The sequence below is a fragment of the Ctenopharyngodon idella genome, chromosome 10 (assembly GCF_019924925.1).
Source record: "Ctenopharyngodon idella isolate HZGC_01 chromosome 10, HZGC01, whole genome shotgun sequence".
NCBI lineage: Eukaryota > Metazoa > Chordata > Actinopteri > Cypriniformes > Xenocyprididae > Ctenopharyngodon > Ctenopharyngodon idella.
In genome coordinates, this window is record NC_067229.1 from 22902360 (window position 1) to 22927986 (window position 25627).

Sequence of the window (25627 nt, forward strand, 5' to 3'; positions counted from 1 at the left end):
ATTAATTTAATAATTATTGAATTATTTCAGAATAAACTGGTACATTTAATTGTTGTTTTATTGAATTTATGATTTATTTAGTTATTTCATTTTGAGTAATTTGGTCCTCCATAATTTGGTAGCGATCACATTATTATCTACACAGCAAAGCGGATTGGTTGCTGTTGCCTCAGCGGTCAATGAGCTTGCTGCTCAAATATTCAAATATTTGGCATTGTTCGCTGTTAGCAGTCTGCAGCGCGTTTTCAGATGGCATCTGAATCAACATCTAAGGGTACGTTTACACGACAACGATATGCTTAAAACGGAACGTTTTTCCTTTGAGTTTTCCGCGTACAGACGACTCTATTGTCAAAACTACTAAAAACGCTGTATTATTCTGCTGGCAGGCAGGGGCGTAGTCATCATTTCAGAAGTGAGGGGGAGAGAAATGTTCGGTGTAATACCAGTTTTTATCTGACCTTTGTCTAATTGATAGTTTGTTTGTTTTTTTAATCTCATCTCTTGCTTTTAATTTGAAATCATTTGCTTTTAATAAGAAATCAATACACTGCTGAACAATAACCAATATCTGATATTTTCCCCTATATTTTTATTACAATTTTATGATTGGTTTATGTACTACAAACACTTGTGCATGAAGTCCTCATGCATTTTATACAATAAAATATAGTACCTATCAAAAGTTTGGAAACATTACAATTGTAATTGTACAATTGAAATAGGCCTATGTCTCTTCTCCTCACCAAGGCTGAATTTATTTGATCAAAAATGCAGTAAAAACAGTAATATTGTGAAATAGTATTACAATTTAAAATAGATGTTTTCTTTGTGAATATATTGTAAAATGTAATTTATTCCTGTGATCAAAGCTGAATTTTCAGCATCATTACTCCAGTCTTCAGTGTCACATGATCCTTCAGAAATCATTCTAATATGCTGAATTGCTGCTCAAGAAGCATTTCTGATTATTATAAATGTTAAAAACAGTTGTGCTGCTTCATATTTTTGTGGAAACCTGATACATTTTTTATATAGACCTTATGTACCCCGCCCCTTTTCAGCGTTGCGCTCGTTGTCTTTTGACTTCCGGTTTGTATTTCCACAGTGATCTTACATTTATGAATGAACTGCTCGTTTCAAAAATCTTCCCGGTCTACTGACATTTGTTAAGACATCTGCTTTAAACATTACAATGCTCATGATAACTTTCATTAACTCTACAACAAGTAAATCCACTTAACCAGCTAATTATTCTTTGACAGCGATGCCATAGAAATGTACAGAGCTACCGCAAAACAGAAGTTCAAAGACAATTTTATAAAGATGGCGGCGTGCTTGTTTCTCTGGCGCATAAGGTCTATAGAGTACCTCAGGGATGACGTGTTTTTGTAGGCAAAACCCGGAAGCGGAACTGCTTGTGGTCGGTGCCAACCCAACACTTCATCATAACCTTTCCATTCAACTTGGGTCGTCAACCATAACTCCTTCCAGGATAGCCAGGAACCTTGGTGTGGTGATGGATGATTGTTTAAGCTTCACAGATCATATCGCAACAATGGCCCGGTCCTGCAGATTTGCCTTGTACAACATCAGGAAGATTAGACCCTTCCTATCAGAGCATTCCACACAAATTCTTGTCCAAGCTCTTGTTCTATCCAGACTGGACTATTGTAATGCTCTCTTGGCAGGCCTTCTAGCATGCACAGTCAAGCCTCTACAACTGATCCAGAATGCTGCAGCAAGACTGGTCTTTAACAAAACGAAAAGAGCACATCACACCTATCTTCATAAGTTTGCATTGGCTGCCAATAGCTGCTCGCATCCAATTCAAGGCTCTAATGTTTGCCTACAGAACAACCACTGGCTCTGCACCACTATACCTAAACTCACTACTTCAGACTTATGCGCCCTCCAGAAGCTTGCGTTCTGCAAGTGAACGGCGCCTTGTGGTGCCATCCCAAAGGGGCACAAAATCACTCTCATGGACCTTCTCCTGGTCTGTTCCTGGTTGGTGGAATGACCTACCACGTTCTATCCGAGCAGCTGAGTCTTTAGCCATTTTCAAAAAACTGCTAAAGACATACTTTTTTGTCAACACTTGACCCAGTAATATTAGCACTTACTTTTTATTTATATTTTGCTTTTCTTTTTTCAATTTTCTATTCTCTTTTTCCATCTATTTGTGTATATATTAAAAAAAAAAACAACAACCTTGCTACGAGCACTTTACTGATGAAACTGTGACTTGACATGGCACTTACGTACTGTTGTACTCATGTTGATTTGATTGCTTCTACTATTCTCGTTTGTAAGTCGTTTTGGAGAAAAGCGTCTGCTAAATGACTAAATGTAAATGTAAGCGAGTTAGCATTTTAGGACTTACGGTTCCATCGCCCCGAAGTCAATAACAAGGACTTCCATTTCAGAGTCCCTGTTATCAGATCTGTTGAAGTTGTTGCTGTTTGTGTTTGCCAGCCCAGGGCATTTTAAAAATCCAGACCAGACGATGTTCTACGACCATGTCCGGAATAAAGAGTAGCCTATCCATGTCACAGTACAGTTAGGGTGTTATTATATGACTGAACCTGTGATATAAGATTTTGGCCATACTACCCATCCAAGTCATTCATCACAGACAGTATCAACGTCAGTAGGCTGCACTTCTTGTATTTCGGGCACACCACGACGTGTCATTGTGGCCTCAACGCTTCGCTCTCACCTACTCTGAGCTCGATTGCTATGTCTGTGGTAAATGTATATTTATGTATATTTATATATCTATGTATATTTATTTATTTATTTATTTATTTTTGCTTTTTTACATTTCTTTGTATATTTATTTATGTATTGTATATTTATTTATGTTCTTGGGATTCCATAGGTCTGGGGACACCTGAGACTTAAATTACATCTTAAAAAATGGGCATAATAGGGGACCTTTAAGATGGCTTGAAACACACACATAAACCATATCTTGTCGCAATCGTGTGTTTGTCTTTACATTTCATCAGCTGCTGCTACAGCAAATAGCTGAATTGACTATATGCACGGTTACTTCCTGGTTGTTGTTAAGCCAGCTTGGGCATTTCCGGTGAACTGTTAGCTGATCATTCTGTACTCTCTGTACATTGACACAAAACCATCAGTCGTTGACTTTTTAATGTTGTTTTCATATTTTAATGCAGTTATCACATTTACCTAATTTGCCAATAAACCAGTTTTATTGATTACAATAAAGACGAAGCTTTAAGAAATGCCATGTCTGTAATTAGACACATACACGCAATTATTTTTTTTTTTTTTCCCAGCACTTCAAATGTTATTTTTAATGTGATGACCACAAACATTATTTGTTCATCCTTCTGAAATTGTCCCCACTTGTAAAACCAAACGATTCAAAATGTAGGAAATCCAACATTTGGTAGAAAACACTTATTTAAAAATAAAAAAGACATTAAATACCACTATAAACAGCAGGTGGCGACAGAGTAGCATTTATTTGCGCATATATCAGTATCAGTTTCCTGTAATAGTTTTTTCGCTTTTGAATAAATATTAAACATTATAAAATAACTATAGGTTTAAAAATACATTTTGTCAAGGTGAAATATGAAGAACTCACAAAATCTCATGAAAAACAATAACTTTTCTTTTGTGAATGAATTAAGGCGGGTGCACGCTGTGCGATTTTGGCCACGATTTGGTCGTCTGAGACAAATTTTGAGAATTCTAAATGATTCCTATAATCCTAGGCAAAAATCTGTAGTCTTTGATCGCTAGTTTGACATGTTCACCGACAGCCGATTAATGGCCGTTGCGATCAAATTTTACCTCCGGTGAAATTCTGGCAGTGTCAGAAGATTTGGCGCACAGTCCTGCAGTGTGACTTCTCCTACGACAAACGTCAAATTGTCTTCGTTCAAGATAAGCCGTGATCAAAATTAACGCTAGAAATTTTTTTGTTAGCCACCATTTCAGTCCTGCGTGTAATGCAGCTCACTGTCACTGAATGTGTGTAGGTTGATGATGTAAAACTCCAGACAATTTTTCAAGTACGCGTCCGTTTTTAACGCGTCTTCACTGTCGTACAGTCTGACATATAGGACAGCTGAGATCCCACAGTGTAACATGAGGATCATGTTCATACAGTCTGACAAGCAACAATCATAAAGGACTATTATAAATTGCACAGTGTGCACCCAGCTTTACACAGAAAGCGAGCACTGCGCTTTCCCTTTGTAATCACAGCAGCTGTCAGTCAGTGCAGCACAAGCTCAATGATTTCAGCACACTTGTGAAATCTCACATTTTATTCAATTAATCTAACTAAAGTGCACAATAAATATTTCATTTTTGACGTCTTTTTTCACATGAAAGTGTTAAAACTGATGGTCAAATTGAATTTAGCCAAGGAGGAACACTGAGGTACGTCTTTTATTTATTTATTTTTTATGTTTGAATAACATATCTTACATTTGAATAACTAACGTAATACTATGCCTGACTATTTGAGTGACTATATTGATTATATTGACTATACTGATTATAAACTAAGTATTACGCTATTGATGCTCAACACCAGCAAGTGACATTTCACCGGAAGTTTTCCAGCTGGTTTATATTATTGCGGAAGTTCTAAAGAATGCTCCGTGCATATAGTCAATTACTTCTACGAAACCGCCCTCTGGCTTCCAGTATGAATGAAACATATATTACGCGAGAGTGAGAGCTCCATAATGTTTAGATCGCCTCATTTTAGTTAAGAATAAAATGACAGGTCATGCAAAAAGCGCGGGGGACGAATTTACGTTTTATTAAAAGTGCGGGGGACACGTCCCCCCCGCGTATTCTATGCCCATGCTGGCAGGCCATTAGATGGCGATGAAACATATAGACTGAGCGTGTAATACGCATTTGCATGACGTCATCGTTTTCACAGATTCGCTTTTTTGTTGTTTACATGGAGACCGTTTTCAAAAACTTGCACTTTGAAACCCGTTTTCAAAAGTTTGCGTTTTCAAGCCACCTAAAACGCCGTTGTCGTGTAAATGAACGGCCAGAACGCATAAAAAGTTTTCCGTTTTTGGTTAAAAATGGTGTCGTGTAAACAGCCCCTTAGATAAGTAAAAATTATCCTTTTCCACATATGCTCTTTTGTGTGGTCCGATTATCTATTTCTAAATGGAGCTATCTTTACAAGTTTTAAACTAGCGTCACTTCATAACATTAAAGTTGAACCACTGTAGTCACATGAACTGTTTTAAATATGTCTTTAGTAGCTTTCTGGGCATCTGAAAGTGTTAATTATCTTGCTGGCAATGGAGGCCTCACTGAGCCATCAGATTTTATCAAAAATATCTTAATTTGTGTTCCGAAGATGAATGAAGGTCTTACGGGTGTGGAACGACATGAGGGTAATTATGTAATTAACTAAGTAATTAATGACAGAATTTTCATTTTTGGATGAACTAGCTTCCTTTAACTTCCTTTAACCTTTAACTGGCTTGAAAATATGAAAAAAATATAATGTAAATAATTATAAAAAATAAGAAATATATTATATTCTATGTCTATATATGTGTGTTTATACTGCATGAGTAAATGTTATATTTATACCCATGCAGTACCATATCTTATCACGTTATGGAGTGTATTGTAAAATTACATACATTATGAGATATTAGTAAATATATTGTCACATAGTTTTTCAGTGTATGAAAATTCCTTATGTATTATTCAATATATTGTAATATATTAACATAATATATTATTCTATATATTTTTAAATATACCGTTAAATCATTTAATATATTGATCATTCATATATAAGGAAATATATTTTCTTTGTGCAAGGGTGCAATGACATTCTTTTTACTATGTGCCTTTTTCATTTATTCCTTTTACTAAATTCACAACTTTCTTGGGGTCAATGGCTGTCGGTTGGATTTTGACACATCTTTACACACTTTAAATTTAAACTTGATGCAACAGAAGATACAGTAAATACAAAAAGAGACAAAAAGGGTTTCCATATAAATTCTCTGCACTCCTTGTGTCCTTCATGTTACCAAAAGGCCATTTCTAAAAAAAAAAGAACTTTGTTCTTACTGATACCCATTCATGAGGAAATTAAAGGTAAATGCAAAAGGGTTTATGAAATTACTCTGAAACACATAAAAAAACGTAACAAAAGGGATTTGAAACATGATTGCAAAAGGCTTGGGACTTGATTTTCACTGCAGGTTTCATTTCTCAGCAAGTTAGATTTGCTCAATGTTGTCATACTATTATGAAGATGACTGCTTTACATTTGAAAAGAAAGCTAATCACACAGCAGCAATGACTGGCAAAGCATGTTTTATTGCACAAAGCATAATAGTACCTCTTGCAGTATTTACTACACTGTATATTAAATATTCAAAGGTCTCTATACAGTGGGTTTAAAGAGTGGATCCTCACTGACGACCTGCTTGAGGATTCCATTTTGGATGTTGGACTGTGCAGGGCACTCAGGGGACGTGGTGCTTGGGAAGGGCTGGATGGTAGGTTCCCTCTGTCCTGGTATCTGGGGGTCAGGGTGGAATGGGAGGGTGGAGGCCTGCTCCGGTCCTGCAGCAGGCTTGTCAGGGAAGGATGGAAGGGTCATGGGCTTATCCATAGGAGGAAGGACATAGACCATGCCATCAGGGGGCCTCACTGTGGTTTGATGTGCATGTTCGTGGTGGTGGTGATGGTGCTCGTGCTCATGGAGGTGTCTGTGTTTGTGCTCGTGGTCCAGGACCAGCTCATGGTCGTGTTCATGGGTCTCCTCCTTTTTGTGACCGTACTGGTGGTGATGGTGCTCCCATTCGTCCTGAGCATGCTCATGGGCCTTGGCGTGATGGGTATGAACATGATCATGAGAGTGGGTGTGTCCATGGCCCTCGCCATGTTCGTGAGTGTGGCCTGAGGTGTGTTCATGGTCGTGTTTGTGTGCATGGGGTTTGGTGTGATCATGGTCATGGTCGTGTCCAGTAGATGAGCCTGTTGTGCTGCTGTGGCTGTGGTCCAGTTCACCTCCGATCAAGTGCTTTTTCTTCTCTTCTTTAGCCACCTAAAAACACCAGTAAATGAAAATGCCATTAAGTATTAAGAAAGTAACTTTCAACCAGCTTTGTATGGTTACAATGTCGGTGATATGTGTAAATGAACAATGTGCACTCTTTCTCTGTTTTATCTGCACTGAGTTATCCCTGTTTATTCATCAGCAAAAGTCAGTGGGAAGACATGTTTTACTTTTGACAGCTCCAGGGCTTTTGTGAAAACTACAGATTGCTGCCCACTCACAGACAGTTGGATCAAGTCCAGTGCATTATGTTTTATTCGAGTCATGTACCAGTACCACTGAGATATAAATCACCTTTCCACTGGTTTTTTAGTTTTACTGAAAGCCCATCTTGAAAGTGGTGAATTGCCCCTTTAAAAGAAGAGGTTTGTTTTGATCACAAACATGCTCAAATGCTGTTGAAAATGCTTACCTCTGGTTCAAATATTTCACACTGAACACTGAGGTGCTCCTCACCGATGGCTGTGACAGAGTGAGAGGCTTTGCAGAATCCTTTGTGCTAAACAGTGAAAGATCAAGAACATATGTGATAAATATTCATTTTAAATAGCAAAGAGAAACACAGCATATGATGACTGTATTAGAAAAGTCTGGTCACTTACCGCAAACTCACACGCCATGACATCACATTTGGAGATATTGGCTATGTCGGTTTTGGAAGAGCAGACCGTCTCTTGGATGGTGAACTCCACACTGTAGAATCTTCCGAAGTGAAGCTATAAAGACAAATCATATAGTGTCATATACAAAGATCATATCCACATACAATTTGATGAAGCTTTCTGTACAAAAAAGTGTTCTTCCTCTTTCTTTCTCATGCTTAGTTACTTGTTCACTTACTTACCTGAGAGAAAACTCTTGTAATGTTCAGAGGAACAAAGTAGTTGGCCAGCACACTCTCTTTATTGTATTTCTCCATGCCCATCTTCACTGTATTCAAGGCTTCTTCATGATCCTGGGGGAGCTGTACAGGGCAATCTGGGCACCGTTCCCTGATTTTGGAGGCAGGCACTGCCAAGGGAGAGTCATTTTATTGGATTTGTCTTCTGTCAGCATATGATGATAAAACCCAGCTGGTTATTACCTGGCCTCACGGTACAGCTATATTTGTACAGGCGGGTCACTCTGTGAACTCTGTTCATGTACATAACTGCTTTGCACTGTCCATAGACCTGTCAGTTGAAAAGGCTATTAAAATGCTGAACAAACATCATTACCATGTTAATTTATTTATTTATTTATTTTTTTAAATTAGCAAAACCATACTGGGTACTCTTCAGGGTTTCGGATTTCACAATTTCTCCAGTTTTTCTTGCTGAGGACATGACACTTGGTCTCCAAAACATCAAATGTGAGATAGAAGACAGTCCCTGTTTCACCCTAAAAAAAAAAAAAAGTTAGTAAACATTTGTAAAAATGTGTTCTATAGGTAAAATGTAAGGCCATAGCTTTCCTTTAGATAGACATAGACAACAGGACAATATGATCTCTAAAAAAGTATTTGAGATTACAGTTTTTTTTTTCAATTGCTAACATACTTTTGTCCAATCTGTAGTCACATTTTTAAAACTCTAAACACAATTAGCACAACATCCGTCTGTTGTGGCCATACCATTAACACAATTCATGTGTTGTTGTTGTTTTTTTGTTTTGTTTTTTACACAAAATGCAGTCAATTAACACTTTTCTAAAATGCTTAAATTTTCTGATTTTTCTGATCTTATTTACAAATGCTTAAAAATTTACAAATGCTTGAAGACCCAATGTTCCAATCTTTAATATAGTATAAAACCTCTACTTTTGCAACAACAGCAGCTCAAAAGTATTGAAAAAATATATAAAACAAATACTGAAACAGTTGATAAGCATTTTTAATTAGCAGATCACTGAAATATTGAGAAATAGCAGATTCCAATCTCAGTTGGAGGCATAGTCAGGTGTTGAAGTTCTTTTCATTACATGGATATATATTAAAATAGGACTCTTTGAATCAGTTCAGTGTGGATGCAGAATAACACAGAGAGAAATCAGAGGAGCAGAGAGAAAAAAAAATGTCTGGGTAAGGGAGAGGAATAGATGAAGGAGAGGAGTAGTTGTATCAGGACAAGGGAGAAGAAGAGTTAGGGGAGAGGAGGTGTGCTGGATTGTGCATCTCTATGGTTTTCCCCCTTACACATGTGGAACTTATGAAAGCGTATTTCTGCCATGGAATAGAAAATAAAAAAGATAATTGTGACTTTTTATCTCATGATTATGACTTTTTTTCTCTCTCAATTCCTAGTTTATATCTCACAATTCTGAGAAAAAAAAAAAGTCAGAATTGTGAGATGTAAACTTACAATTGCAAGGAAAAAAAAAAGAGAATTGTGAGATAAAAGTCACAATTACCTTTTGTATACTACTATGAAAGCAATTTCAACCAAGGGGGCAACTGAACTTCTGCATAGGGGACCCATTTGACCAGTGGCTGCCCTGAGCAATTCTGTTACTTTCTTCTTCTTTTTTTTTTCTACTGTACATTCTATAATGTAATGACTCATTCACTTTTAGATAGTATGTTGCTATTTTGCCAAACACTCAACCAAAAATGTAGAATGCTTTACATGTAAGCATTCTACTTTTACTGCAGTAAAAGGAAACTGAATTGTAAAAACAATGGATTTCATATTTTCTGCAGGTAGAACCAAAACATGACAAGTAATGCAGTTTTCATAATGCCATTACTATACGTTCATGTTGAATAGAAAACTAGTGCTAGTGTTTTGACAGAATTACTTGATTTATACAGAGTTAGTATATGTAGAAAAAGGTTTTTAGCATTTTGAAATGTAGAGTTTGTATTTATTTAACAAACTATGGTTTTGGGCAGAAAATTAACTAATTGTGTGATGTAGGTGTGTTGCTGTGTTAAAAGTTTAGAAAAAGTACTTTAAGTATTGGTAAACGCTTGTTAGTAATTGTAAAAAAAAACTGTAAATTACTTTTAATTTAAATTATTACTCTTTTAATAGTGACTGTTGACAAGAACCTGAAAATGACTCACATGCTTCATGTGATGGGCATTGCTGAGACGATCAAGGCTGAAAATGTAGCCCTCGGTGCGGTCCAGATTGATTTTGTTCATAGCTTCAGTAGCAGCACCGCTAGCTACAGCATCTTGGCAGGATCCGGGGGCCAAAATGTCCACAGGGGCCCCATGGACACACAGGAAGGCCATCATCAATGCCACACACTGCTTCATGGTGGAGTTGCAGTCGTTCACCCAGGCACAGCAACAAAACTAGATGGTCCATGAAGCTTATATATACATCATTTAAAAGCCACAAACCCCTCTCTCTTCTCCTGATAGGCTACTGATGTCTGATTGAGTTTCAATCAACATCACAGGCCCCTTACACTTACTCTTATCAGTGGGCTCCACAACTGTGATTAAATGGATGATTGATTTAGAGAAGGCAGGTTACAACATGCTGTAAATGCTATACTGTTGGATGACGAGTTTAAATACCTCCGGTGTTTGCAAACTGAGGTTGTACCCTAATCAAATCAACTGAGGATTTTGTAACACTTTCTTCACATGATGCAACATGAGGCCAGTGATTTTTATCTTGCTGCAGTGAAAATACTGGAGGGTCATTCTCAGGAAACAGTGTCCTTTGTCTGCAATGTGCGTCCCCATGATTTACTACTAATAGAATTAACAAAATACTGAACTTCATTTGACTCTATTTAGCATGTTTTGTTGTTGTTGTTTTTTTTAATAAAACATTTTGGTCACACTTTAGGTGTCCTTATTACTATGCACTTAGATAAAAAAAATAAATAAATAAGTACAGTGTATTATTGTGTTGACATTGTATTGCAGAATACTTGTGCTGCTATTGAGGTCGATACGGGTAAGGTTAGGACAGCTTTGGTGGTATGGGTAGGTTTAAGGGTGGGTTAAGGTGTAAGGGAAGGTCAACAGTGTAATTATAAATGAATTACAGCTGTAATTACATAAAGGTATTTCTAAAATACGTACAATGTAAAAGCATGAATGTATACAATCAGTACATTGTCTTAAATGATTAATTTTTCAATGTTAGTACATTGTAGTTTGACATCTAATAATATAAAGTGGGATAAACTTTTTTTTAAAATTATTTTAAACATTTTTAAATTTATTTAGTCATAATATACTACTACTAAAAATTATATTATTTCACTTTCTGTGTAGCTTTTTATTAATTTTCTTAGAACTAAAATAATTTAGTGCTTTAGATTTAATAGTTAGGGATAGGTTTAAATTAACTAATGATACTTTACTGTTTGTATTTAGGGCTGTTTTCTGAGAATGAACCCCGAAACCTTGTCTTCTGATCATTTTTTCCCCACAGATAAACTAATCTTTTTCTAACACAACATGTTATTAAACTATCCAGAAAAGTGAGACATTGATTTATTCATTGTTCTTTAGACTTTTAGACTTGATCTTTTAGTGCCTTAGTTTGTAGGGTTTTTTTTTTTTTTTTTTTTTTTTTTTTTTTAGAACACTAATTTTTAATAACTGTATTCATCATGTATACTGATTCCTAAGCTTTTCATGTTTCTCTAAATTCTTCCATGTAAACATAAGATTATGTCACACTGTGATCTGTGGACTATGATACTTGTGAACACAACATTATATGATTAAAGGGGTCAGGTTAACAGTTAGTTTTTCTGGTGCTAAGGAATAATAGCATATATGCTGCTTTCTCATTGGGAATGTAAACGTGGCTGATTGTGTGTTGATGTGTTTATCACCTCAGCAAATTTTTTTTTTTGAACTAGGAGAAACGTTACAGTATGTTTTCTTAGTCGTCAAGCTATCTTATATTCAAAAGATCAATGAAAATTTGATTGCTCATGTTATGAACCCTTTAACGTACAGCGTAAATATATTGGTTTTCACATCTTTTGTCTCCTTTTTCAGGCATCCTACAATTATACATTTTTTGATTTTCTTGTCACAGCTGTTTTGTAATATTGTAATACCCATTACAAAAATTGTCTGTGTTCTGAGACCTTTATCATTCAACCACACTGGTCAGTGAAGAGTATTTATTGGAATGTACCAGAGACATTTACACTCTTATGTTGTTCAGTTTTGAATATTTTCCCTCTCAAACCCTGTAACATGGGATAACATCTGAATGTTTCTCAGCAGATTTTGGTGTTAGTTACAGAGGAGGAGGAGAAGGAGGGGGTACAAGGTCTGGAGGACCCCTGCAGAGACGTGGTGGAGGAAAGGGACAGATTGGATAAACAGAGGGGGGTATTTTTACAAAGCCATGGCATGGGAATTCATGGCGCCTCTCAGATGCTGATTCTGGAAGCCCTGAAGGGCCTTTTGGACAGTGGTGTGCATGTTCTGGACGGCCCCTTTGGTCAGGCCTTTTGCCCTTGTGGTCATGGCCTGCATGTTCTGGACGGCCCCTGTGGTCAGGTGTTTCGTCCTTGTGGTCATGGCCTGCATGTTCTGGATGGCCCCTGTGGTCAGGTGTTTTGTGCTTGTGGTCATGACCTGCATGTTCTGGATGGCCCCTTTCATCATGCGTTTTGTCCTTGTGGTCATGGCCTGCATGTTCTGGATGGCCCTTATGATCAGGCATTTTTTCCTTGTGGCCATGCCCTGCATGTTCTGGGTGATGGGGGTGAATATGCCCTGGTTTATGTCCTGGATGGTGGTGGGGTGGGTGGCCATGGAATTTACAGTCTCTCTTTGACTGAGCAGGGTGTTTCATTGGATGAGTTAAGTTCTGGAAACAATTAGAGGACAAGAATTACATAGTAATTAACTGGGTCTTACTGGTCCAGATTAAGCATGTAATCGAGATGGATACCTGAGCTTCGTAAATTTCACATTCCACTATTGGTTCCTCATCTCCGACCTTAGTGGACTTACAGAATCCATACCGCTAGAGAAAGAAAAAGAGAAGGTGGTCAACACTACAGAGCTTGAAGGAACTGAAGGACTTAATGAAGTTGCAGGTGAATAGGGTACAAAAAAAAAAAAAACTAGCCGATATCACTATTTGCCAAGGCGGAGCCGAAGGGCTGACAGACTGCGGTGGAGTCATGCGCTCTTAGGCCTGAGTTGCAGCAGGGGAATCTGCCTCACAGAGCCGTGCTGGGGATCGGGAAGCCCGAGGTGGAGCTAGAGAGCTGAATGGAACCAGCGGAGACAGCCGAACCAAGGGAATTGAGCCAGCAGAGGGAATGGGACTGGTAGCATGCAGGAGCTAAGAGGCTCGGTGGGATCCTCTGTGGAGGAAAGACCGGATCCTTTAGGCAGCCCGACGGGACAGGCAGAGGAGGGAAAAGTTCGAGGGTGGGGACAAGGGTGGGACCTGGATCCTCGGACCACAAACATATGAGTCGGTGCTCCGCTGCTGGCTCTAGAATGGACTGGGCAGCCAGCAGTGACTCTGGAAAGGACCTGGCGGAAGGCTCTGGCTCCAGGATAGACAGTGAGGCTGGCTCTGGTTCCGTAGCATGAATTGGGCTCTAGTGCAGGGTCCATGGCAGGCTCTGGTGGTACCTACCTCCTTGGATTCACAGACTGTGAAGAGAGGGTCTGCAACATTGGAGCACCCATTCCACATACTCAGTAAAGGTCCCTTGAGGGTCCCTACTCCTGGCAAGCATGCCTTGAACTGTTCGTTGAGGCTGGTATTGTATATCCATCACTAATTTCTTTACCTTGTAGGTCGGTTATTCTGTAATGGTGTGGTTATTGCATAATGGAGATGAGAATATAGTAAATTAAAGAAATTAGTTATAAAGTAATGAATATGCTGTGCACTCACAGCCTGATCTCCACATAAAGCCTTGCACGCTTCTTGTTTCTGGGATGCTTCCTTCTTTGGACACTCTGTCTCCATAATGGCAAATTGAGCAAAGAAGCTTTGACCTGAAAACATCCACTAAGAAAACAGACAAATATTCTGTTAACATTCAGTTGCAAACCACTTTAAAGCAAAGAACATTTAAAAAAAAAAAAAAGTGATTGTGTAATGACCATATTCAAACAGTTGTCTGTTTGAATACAAAATTTGGAAATTTTGCTCTACATTGTACATAACACACACCCATATCGAAAATGCATATTTTGAAGCAGTTAGTGTTTATTTTTGAAAATGTATGTTTCTAATAAGTAACTAGATAAGAATGTTTGGGGTGTGAGTGTGTGCAGTTTATGCTGTAGAACAAAACGTCCAAGTATTGTCAAATTATTTTTACCACAGACCTTATTTTACTCATAAATAGAAAAACACCATTATAAAAACCCATATGAAAATCTTGAGGGAACACTGGCGAATTAGTCTTCTGGGTTTTGATGACATCCTTGCAGCACTATCCTCGGTCCTATAAATGTCTGTCGGTCTAGTTTTTGCTCTGTAGATAGTGACACTATTGTATTCTTTAGAGCTGAATTGAATTATTTTATAATAATTCAATTCAATTCAATGCTTCCATCTACATTCTTGCAAAAATCAAAAAACATACCATTACATACAAATCACTGCATTTTCCAGCTGAAATGAACCACTAATGGCAGTGAAACACCAACAACTTTCATTCCCTTTCACAAAAATTGATTACAGGGTAAATTATCGATTAATAAAAACTTTTTGTGTGTGTGTGTGGTTCCTTGCAAACATCAAAATGTATTAGTTTACAAATCATGTACTATGATAAAAGTATTTTGAGGTCATAACATAGTAATGTTCATCACATAAGCAGCTCCATATGTGTGGCTTTTCTGACATAGTAAACTTGCTCAGTTGCTCACCTGGTACAGCACTGCACTTGCTGTAATGTGAAGTGCACGAATCACGATAAAAGAGCTTAAAGACTTGTAGAAGCAATATAAAATGACATGGTTGTTTCAGCAAATGTGTTTTTATTTCACACTTCCTTTTCTTAACACTGTCGGTTTAGTGTAGGTGGTACATTATTTTCAAAAGTGGTAGAGCTAGGGTGACTACTATGGTGACAGCTGTGCAAATGGATTTTTAAACGGTAATCACATTTTTTAGATTTATATTTCTTATTGTGGTAATAACACAGAAAAGAATACAGACATAACTGAAATGCGGGACACTACTTACACCTTGTAGGACGCAGGACAAAGCTCCCAATTTCAGGACTGTCCTGCATTTTCACCATAGATACAGCATTAACCTTTTACTCACTGTACATTTCAATTCAGAATTGCAGTGATATGTACAACAACCAATGTAATAAAAAGATGCTAGATTTACACATTCATCTGTGACTGATAAAACTGAACACTTTTAGCACCACTCGCTGGACATTTAAATTTGAAACTGTCACAAAATATGCAAGAAGCAATGTAATATCTTCCTGCATTAATGTCGCGACAGCCATTTTTTTCCAATAATCCTGGGTTGCATTTTACAACTTCATCTGTGATGATTTTTATTGAGTCCATCTGTGTTGAGGAGAATTGGTGTGAAAATGGTAAGCAGGCAAGCACAGACCTAGCTTTTTCCTTATTGAATCATGAATACAGACTGCCATGTGTTGGTTTGGAGAGTTATTTCCTCTTACACAGGTGCAGAACATACTGTACATGCTAGCTGGTCATACAAAGTTTTAGCTAGACACAGACATCGTTAGGTGACAATAGTCAGCTTTTGACTGCGCTAGTTTTTTCCCTTCAATTGTCTGTCATTAAATTCAGTTTTCACATAGCTAGTTGAGGAAAACAGTTCAATTTTAATTAACTTGCTCAGCAAGATTCTCTTCAAACTGTTGCTCTATAATAGTAGTTGATGGATATTTGAGTTGTATTACAAGTAGGGGTGTACGATTCCGGGTTTTTCAGTGTCGACTCCGATTCCCGACTCCCACCATAGGAGTCGATGGAATCGACTCCCGGAATCAACCCCATTTGCTCCATTTACTTTAAGTCAAAACTGGGTTGACAATAAGAATACAAGATTGCCATCATTATTACACACTGAATGTAGGCTATCCTTATTTTCCAACATGAAGACTAAAACTGCTTTTATTAAAACAACACGCTTCTAGCGTGACTGACCAAATGAATCCAATTTAGATGACATTACCTTGAAATGATGAGTCACCATCGTTAGTTGCTGCCAATACCTAATTCTATAGAGGGAAAATTACGAGAAAAAGTCTTGGCCGAATATTATTTCAGAGTTAAATAAACGAGAGAGAAGGTAATGATGTATTCTTTAATGAATTATCTAATTTAACTAAACGGTCGGGTGATAAGCGCATTTTCATCTCTTGTAAAAGCTGCTTGAACAGAGTTCAAGATACTAAAAATATGTAGTCTATTACATACAATAATGTACACTTATTAATGTTTATTCTTGTTGCAGTTTTTTTTTTTTTTAATTATGACTAGTTTAATGATTATTAACACACATTAGGATATCATGGCAAACCAAATTAATATAAACTGATGAAACCACAAAGCTGGCACGGGTAAAGTATGTATACAATTACAATGTAATTGGCTGTTATTTTATTGTAAAGCAAGCCACAAGTAGGATAAATCTATGTGACTATGACATTTTTCTGCGACAGCTCCAGCTCTCTGAAGCACATTTGAGCGATTTCAAACACAGCAAAGGAGTCGACAACGAGAGTCGATTCTTGTGCTGGAGTCGACTCCGACACTAGGGCTAACAGTTGAGGAATCAACTCTTTTGGAGTCGACTCCCCATCACTGATTACAAGTTGCATTTTGACACAACTTTGGAGTGGAATGATGCATGTTATCAAGCTTGTGCCGCTAAAAGCATTTCTGCTCATGTACTTGCATAGAATATTCAAGCTTCACCCAAGTTTGAAAGACGTCACCTGTGTGCTGATCCTTCCCACTTCCATCAGTTTAAAGTAAGATGCATGATCGGATTCTTTGTTGAATTTCTCCAGGGCAGTTTTCACACTCTCCAGACCCTTCGGCTCATGCAAGGGTAGTAGACTGGGGCAGTCAGGGCATGATTTCACAAGTATTTCATGTGAAGCTGGAACAAAATACAGAACTATGAGCAATCATATACAACCACTATGTGAAATGCAACTTATTTTGACTTTGCATTATAATTTTACAGGAGTTGCACTACCTAATTTCTGTACTTTTTGACAAAGTGAGCTTAAACATTACTCTGGGTTCTTTGAAAGGCTAGAGTTTTGACCTGGGGTATTAAGTAAGTAAAGTGTCTGAAGAAGAAAAATCATTCTATTGATTTGTTTACAGCACCTGGTTCAGTGTCACAGATGTAGCGTTTTACGGCTGCTTTTCCCTCAACACTGGAGACAGTCACATTACATTTTGCTGTCACTTTCTGTCGACAGAAAATATTAAAAGGCTGTTAAATGTATGTACAACTCACAAAAGTCACTCTATTCAGAGCAATAAAAGGCAGTATATCTGAAAGTAGAGCTTGGAGCATTTGTGATGTTCAGCTCACCGTCTCAGATTCCATTCTAGCGTCACACTGATCTAAAGGTTTGGGACTGACAATGTGGCATTCAGTTTCCTCTAAGGTAATTCCCAAGATGACCTCACAAGGATCAGTCTGCACAGAAACAAAACAGTTTGCACATCCTAAATATGTTTTTCTTTTATTTATTTTTTTCTTTCATTATGTTGTTGAAATACTCCTCATACACTCTTTTGAAACAACAACAGCCACAGGAAGACACTGTCATATAAAAACTCACCTTTTCTGCACTGCGACTGTCTTGTGAGACAAATTTGAATTTGTATCCATGGTGGTGATGTTCATTAATGAACCGCTCGGCTGCTAATGTAGCAGTTTTGTCCTGATCTTCTCGGCACTTGTATTCCACATCACTGTCTGTCGGGAGGCTGGCTGCGTGTAGAGCCGAGACCAAAGCTGCTAATATCACCAGTTCTCTCATACTGCACACAGACACAAGCTGTAAATCTTCAACCAAGAAAAAGTTCTCCTCTCTTGTCCAGACCTTCATAATATACACCGTAGGGGGACATACGCAAACAATTTAGAGCCAGAGATGCTTGCCAATGTAAATGATGTCAAAAACCAAATATAAAAGAGGGACGTGAGCAAATGTCATGTCAGAGAGGATAGTTAACTCTATTAGCAGAATTAACCATCACTTTGAGATTTTGTTGGAATTAAAGTACACTGGAAAAACATTTGGTGTATGATTTACTTTGAACAACTTTGACTAAAAATTGCTTGTGAATTTCACAATACAAAGAAACAGCAAGTAGCACATTGTAAAACATACTCTAATAATCTTGGTTTTATTTACAACTTCGAAAAAAACATTTTTACGATGTAGCTTGAATTTCTAAATTATGATTAAATGGGTCATTCTGCAGTTACAGTTGCTGTCACTCCAAAATATGCTTTAACACTTTATAACTTCACAATTCTTTTCATTTTTATATTTTCTTTTCGTTTTTGCATCTTCCATGCAAATCATGTATACTACGTTGACACAAACTGAAATAAAAGTTTATTTAATAAAATATTATTTCATAACTTACATTAAATAAGTGTCATTAATTTGATGTTAGTTGTGTTGGCACAACATAATGCTAGGGCTGTGAATTGATTAAAAACAATATTATATTTATCATACATTGTGCCTATTGAATTACATGATGAGTTTAATCAAAATAACTGCAACAAATTGCAGATAAATATTTGCTGACAAATGTCCCCAAATGACAGGCAATTCAAAAACCTAATATTATTGTGGCAGATGAGGGCATTGAACAGACATAACAAAAAAGGGATTTAGAAGTCAATATAAAGTTTATTGTATTTACATTTCATTCAACACATGCCTTTCAGTGCTCTGTAGTCCATGCTATTTTGCAATCAAGCACTGACTTTGGACTCAAGTTTTTGGGGGTCAAAGTTTATGTGCAATTAAGTTTGTATGTCTATGTGTGTCGTGTTTTAATGAAAAAAAGTTGTGTTTAATGAATAGATAATATAATGTATTATAACCGTGGTTACAATTATTAATGAGACCATACAATGCATAAGGTGCATTAAAAGGCATAATCAATGCATTAAAATACTTTTATAATGCATTAAATATAAAAGCTTCAAGTAAAGCATTACTAAATGCTCTTCTAGGCAATGTGCATAAGTGTTCTATAGTAAACAAACAGGTGAGTGGTTGTTTGAACTGTGAGGTAAGATATTTTCTGCAGATGCCATAGGCAACCACTAAAAGTTGCTGTACTTTTTTTCAGAATATTCTACCATTGTAAAAATGAAGCATATCTCGGTAGTTTACTATTTTTGAACATCCATTTTTGTAAACTGTTTTAAAAACATTATGTAAACATGTGAATGAGCTGTATACATATAGTTTTGCTTTTGGGAAAAGCACTGAAATCAATCCTAATATTTTTGTTTTTGTAATACCATCTTGAAATAAACTTCATTATGAAATCTGTCAATGGTGTTACTGGTGCCCAATACCTTTTAACTGGTGAAAGAAATTTTAAAAACGATTTACCTATGAGCTATGAAATTAGAAAGAAGATTAATTAAACAAATGTTCTAGGTTCAATGCAAACTTTATGGACAACATCTGCTGCATAAAATTGGTTATCACAGAAAATACATACAACCTACATAAAACCATACCAACCAATGGTTTAAAAGACTTATTCTGTAAGTTAATATTTTTTTAATCGTGGGGGTCAAGTGGTCAGCACCAATACTGAAAAAAATCAATGCTTTATCCGAACTGAGTAGAGTGAAGGTAAAGTTCACCTCCAAACAGCCAATGAAAAGTAGGGCACTTGCACAATTTGGAAGGCAACTATTTGCTAAACTCTGGTAAACAGAATTTGCTGTTACTTTGCCCATGTGGGGGTGGGCTGCCTTATTAGCCTCATTTTTATTTGGCCATGATGCAATCAATCTAAATCCATTTAGAATTAACTATTCAAATGGCTCATACACATTTACACTAAATACTCTTATTTCACACTGTGTGATTTATTAAAAACTATACGATCATGTCATCTTACTACAATGAGTGAGGTTTTACAGAGCAACCGCTATTTAAAGGTTTTCACGTTTTGGTTTTGTGTTTACACTATTGTTTTTGGAAAGTGGAGTACTGTCTGAAATATTTACTGTTTTTACTGTATTTTTGGTCAAATAAATGAAGCCTTGGTGAGCAGAAGAGACTTATTTCAAAACCATTTTAAATAAATTATGTATATAGTATGCATTTTTGTGGAATGCCCTGTGGGTGTCGGGCCCCCCAAGATTTAAAGACTCAGGGCCTCTGATTGTGTTATTGCAGATGATGTTCTAGACTACAGTTTTTTACAATCGCTAGGACACATTTCTCAATACTTAGGTCACTTTTTCAAAACTCTTCACACAGTATTCCTAACCAACTTTCATCTTGGCACAGAGGTTAACTTCACATTCAAAATGCACCAAATCTACCAAAACACTTCATACATGTCTCAAATCAACTCATTCTTCCAGAACACTAGCAAAGGTTTTCACTGAGCAAACACACTTTGTCACTCATAAAACGTCGACCTAAAAACACTAACATCAGTTAGCATTATACAATGTTTTCTTTTTTAAAATTTCTTTACAAAACAAGAATGACACTCTCTACTGCTTATAATTCACTGCAGTTTATGTTACATGGTCCATGTTTACATTACAGAACAAAATTATTCCTAAGTTTCCCCTTTTGAATTGATGGTAATGAAATTGAAAGACTAATGCTTGTGTAGGTGTTCAGTTTCATCTAATTGTTTTGATAGTATTTGATTTTTTTAGATTCAGAATATATTTCATAACTATATTACTGTAGAAATGTAGCAAATTTCTGTCTTATTCAGTTTTGTATTATGTTATTGTTTTGAACTTAAGTTTAACAGTTTTGAAAACAGTATGTAAGCATGTGCAAATTGGCCTGTACGTACAAAGGGTTTTGGCAGTTGTTGTGTCTGAGTGAGAAAAGAATACATGAAATTTGAGAGATGTATTTGAGAGATGTCATTGAATGCATTTTGTGCCAAAGCAATGATAATTGATCCTCAGTTTAGCCCACATAGACTTCTGTTGTGCTCACTGTGTGAAGAGTTTTGCAAAAGTGACCTAAGTATTGAGAAATGTGTCCTAGCGTCTGTAAAAAACTGTAAATGTGAGCATACTTTTACTCATTTACTTCTTCTCTTGTGTCCTATTCTTCTGTATTCCAGAATGGCAGCACAGCTGAATGGTTTGCTTATTTGAGCTGCGCCCTCTACTGTACAGGTGTGAATTTGCATTTCCTTCAGCCTGAGGCTTACTCATTTCACTTTTGGTGTGAAAGGGCCTTTACATTTGCCAAAAACATAATTTTTTTGTTGTTATAAAAACATACAGCCCAGCCCAGATGACACATTACTTTCCATAAAAAGTAACTAAGTGATGCAATTAGAGTGAGAATTAGAGGAGGCAGAGGAAGAGGAAGTGGAGGTGAAGAAGTAGGATGAAGAGGAGGAGGAAGAGGACGCGGAGGTGAAGAAGCGAGAGGGAGAGGACGACAAGGACAAGGAGGTGAAGTTAGAGGAAGAGGAGCAAGAGGAGGACGAGGAGGGGGAAGAGGAAGGGTAAGAAGAGTAAGAAATAGAATTACTGATGACATCAGAGCTACAATAGTGGACCATGTAATCAACCATGGAATGACCCTGAGGGAAGCTGGCCAACGGGTTCAGCCTAACTTGAGCTGCTACACTGTAGCAAGCATCATAAGAACATTTCAAAATGAGAATTGGTTAGTATGGCTAGTTGGCTAGTTTTGTAGCACTGCGATACTCTAATGAGAAACACAACAATACCATACATGTAAAAATACTGAAATTGTTACTTTACAGAATTGCTAGACGTCCAGATGCTGGGGGCAGAGGAAGAATGTTCACTGCAGAACAAGAGACCCATATAGTCAATATGGTGATTGCAAATAATTCCATAAGGCTACGAGAAATTCAGCAGCGCATAATTGAGGATGACACCACCTTCCGAAACATACACAATGTGAGCATTTCTGTATTATGTCGTGTACTTGCCCTCAACAGAATCCGAATGAAACAAATCTACAGAGTCCCTTTTGAAAGAAACAGCGAACGTGTAAAACAACTGCGATATGACTATGTGCAGGTAAGCTATAGTATCATTGGTACTGAATCTGGAAGTGCATACTGTAGTACTGTGCATGGGCCTGCTGTGCTGCATTTGTTTTGTCTTGTCCAGAGAGTGATGGAGCTAGAGGCAGATGCCATGGGTCATAAGCAGCTTTTTGTGGATGAGGCAGGTTTTAACCTCACTAAAACAAGGAGACGTGGCAGGAACATTATTGGACACCGTGCCATAATCAATGTCCCAGGACAACGTGGTGGTAACATAACTATGTGTGCAGCTATAAGTCAAAATGGTGTTGTTCACCATCATGCAACCCTAGGCCCATATAACACTGCACACATTATTACATTCCTGGACACCTTACATGACATGCTCACTAATGTTCAGAGATTAGTGTTGATTCAGTTCCGTTGTAAAGATCATCAATTATTATGTAAATTAATTTGTTTCATCTATAAAGCAGTTCTGCAGAAAACAGCGATGTCATCATCCAGCTCAGTTCAGTTTTCATCCAATAGTGTCAGTGCTGTCAGAATATTGAATATTATTGAATATTGTTGAGGACTTTGTCCACATCACAGGCAATGTTGTCTCTTGCCAGACAAAGAGAAAAACCCTGTAGTGTGCCGGATCCAGCCTTGACAACACTCTCCACACCTTGCTCTTTCACATCCTCATCTTCTTCCTCCTCTTCCACCACCACCTCTTACACATACTCTTCCTCCACTCCCTCTCAGATTGTTTCCATCTATTGTTCCTATATCAACATTCAGTGCACCTGTGTCACCTGTGCACTCTGAACTGGCCTATATTTTGTACAGTTTGTTTAATCACATCATTAGAAACAAGTGTGAACAATTTTGAGTTGTGTGTAAACGAAGACAACTGTGTGTTTAACTTTTGCCTGCCTGTGTTTAGCGTTTTGAAACATAAGTGCATCACAGTGTGAAATGTGTTGTAGTGAGTGAGAATGTGTTTAGAGTTTTGCAAAAAGAGCACATGAGATTTGCAAACAGTGTCTAACTGCCTGAACTTGTTTAAGGTTTTGCAGAAAGAGTGATTTATTTGACCAATTGGTTTAGGCTATTGACAATTAGGCCCAGAGAATAGGGTTCAGTGTCTTAGAAACTGTGAAAAACTGTAATAAAGACGTTTCCCTCTCCTCTTTTTCTCTTTTTCGTTTGCATTTACTACAACCACTTCTCTCACTCATTTAGAACTATGACGACTATTCCTGACGACTATTACACTAAGTGAAAATAGCATATTTTCTTAGCAATAGATGCTATCTATACTAAGTGAAAATAGCAATATATTCTAGTTATACTAAGTGACAATAGCAGCATTTTCTTAGCGATATGCTATTTACACTAAGTGAAAATAGCGATATATTAAAAGTAGCAGTTTTTTGCAATAAGTGCAGAAAGTTATGCTATTATACTTATAAATAGTGGCAGATACTATTTGCGCCTCTGTATTGTTGTACATTAACAGGATGCAGTAATAACATGGAGTGTAAATGACTATATTTATTAAAAATATTAAATGGATGCCGCCTTATTGTAATAATAAAGCCCTCCCTACACCCCTAACCGATAAACACTTTATTATTAAACAGTCGTTAGGTACTTTATTTCCACTTTTCAAATATTTTCTTAATTTTTATTAAAAAAATAAATGCCTTTCAGATCTGATATGTGATGGGAAAAGGGAGAAGAGCGAGTTTGGCAAAAGGGTCGAATTCATTTCGAACTCGGGTCGAACGCGTCAAAAGCTACTTTCAAGCGCCACACTCCCTACAGCCTACGCCACTGCAGACATTAAGTGGTGTGCATCTTTTTTAATCTTGTGTGGTATTAACATTTAGTGCAAATAAACACTTCATTATCAGAAATGTAAAAAAATCAAAATAAATTTTTTTTTTCTTCCCCTCGCTTGGGCCCCAAGTGCCCATAATGCCCATTGGATAATCCGCCCAGCCTCCCCCATCCCTGGATGTGGCAAGACCATGACCAGCATGGACCGTCACGTCAAGACTCACATGGAGTTGATGAAAGTTGAGGAGCTCCTGGGGGAGTACCGGGGGCATCAGGGGGTGCTGACCCCTTGGCCAAGCTCAAGAACAATGTGGCCACCAAGATTTTCCGCATCAAGCACTTCATTGGCTACATGGCAGCAGGCAATTAGAATTTGGCCAGCCTGCTATTCCTTAACCAATCCCCTGCATTAGGGCCTGGCTGAACACCTTGAGGCAGGCCAAGATCACTTAAACAACGATTCACCACTACCTCAAGAATGTGGCCCAATTCATGGACTATGTGCCTGAGACCCCGCTGCCCAAGACCCTGCGTTCCTTTCCAAGAACGTGCTGAGATCTGGAGCAATGCTGTGGTCGCTGAGGCAGAAGTTGGTGGTCCACGAGGTTGCCATGAAGTAGGCCAAGGAAGGGTGACTCATCCCCAAGTTGGTGCTGCAAAAGTGTGGATGCTCTGCCAGAGAGGTCATCCTATAAATTTTCAGTAAGTTTTAACTTCATCTTGCCACACCCACCTCTCAACGTTTCTAGATGGTTCTCCCCTGTGGGGAGCCGCTCGCCTTAGGACATCTGCAGCCACAAAGGACCAGTGGAGCTTCTACAGGCACCTGACCACCTACCTGGCCACCATCCATGGACACCGTAGCAGGGTGTTGTGGAGGGCACTCAAAAAAGCTCCTCGGGGGATTCCTACATGATCAACATGAGTGTTTTTCTCTTCCTCTGCATGGTTCTCTCACAAAACTCTCCCCAAACGCTTATGCTGCTTTTCGCTGTTTCTACAGACATCATCAAATAAAACCAACCAGGCCTTTGCCGCAGCTATGATGGTTCAGAAACTTCCTGGCCTTGAGGTCCAAGCTGGTTGGCAGGGAGGACACTAAGCTGTTCTTTTTCACCTTGAAGCCCAGCCCAGCAGGATCCTGATCGCTTACTTTCAGGAGGCCTGGAAAATCATGGGGTTGCCCGAGTCCCCCACCTTCACTGATATCTAGCCATTTCGACTGGACAATGAAGGCTGTGATATTAATGTTGTCCACTAGAGGGAGCCACAGGATAAGCAATCTTTGAAGCCTAATCTTTTTGTATCAGTTTCCATCCTTTTGAAAGGAAAAATAAATGCATAGATCTAGTTCATTTGTATAACTAGGGTGTACTGACAGTATAGTTGTATATAATTAATGTACATTGTATGTAATATGTGAAATGCTTACAGACTAGGGATGTGCCCAAAGCTGAATAATATGTTCGGAAAGGAAATGACGCATTCTATGAGAT

The 25627-nt window shown here is 37.8% G+C and overlaps 2 protein-coding genes across 3 annotated transcripts; both read right to left on the reverse strand.

The window, feature by feature from the left end:
- Nucleotides 1–6343: 6343 nt before the first annotated feature.
- fetub (fetuin B) lies at nt 6344–10582 on the reverse strand. Its single transcript, XM_051908850.1, has 7 exons — nt 10152–10582; nt 8375–8488; nt 8193–8280; nt 7953–8119; nt 7711–7824; nt 7521–7607; nt 6344–7096 (listed from the first exon to the last, which is right to left on the reverse strand). The coding sequence occupies exons 1-7, from the start codon at nt 10347–10349 to the stop codon at nt 6431–6433; spliced, it is 1434 nt and encodes a 477-aa protein (XP_051764810.1). The 5' UTR covers nt 10350–10582; the 3' UTR covers nt 6344–6430.
- Nucleotides 10583–12178: 1596 nt separating this feature from the next.
- On the reverse strand, nt 12179–18133 carry ahsg1 (alpha-2-HS-glycoprotein 1). 2 transcript variants are annotated; one of them, XM_051908852.1, is made up of 7 exons: nt 17864–18131; nt 17611–17718; nt 17400–17484; nt 16997–17163; nt 13942–14058; nt 12976–13050; nt 12179–12891 (listed from the first exon to the last, which is right to left on the reverse strand). In XM_051908852.1, the coding sequence occupies exons 1-7, from the start codon at nt 18062–18064 to the stop codon at nt 12313–12315; spliced, it is 1332 nt and encodes a 443-aa protein (XP_051764812.1). In that variant the 5' UTR covers nt 18065–18131; the 3' UTR covers nt 12179–12312. The 2 variants fall into 2 exon arrangements, with proteins under 2 accessions (XP_051764812.1, XP_051764813.1); XM_051908853.1 differs by lacking the exon at nt 12179–12891 and having other exon boundaries at nt 12976–13851; nt 17864–18133.
- Between the last annotated feature and the right edge of the window lie 7494 nt (nt 18134–25627).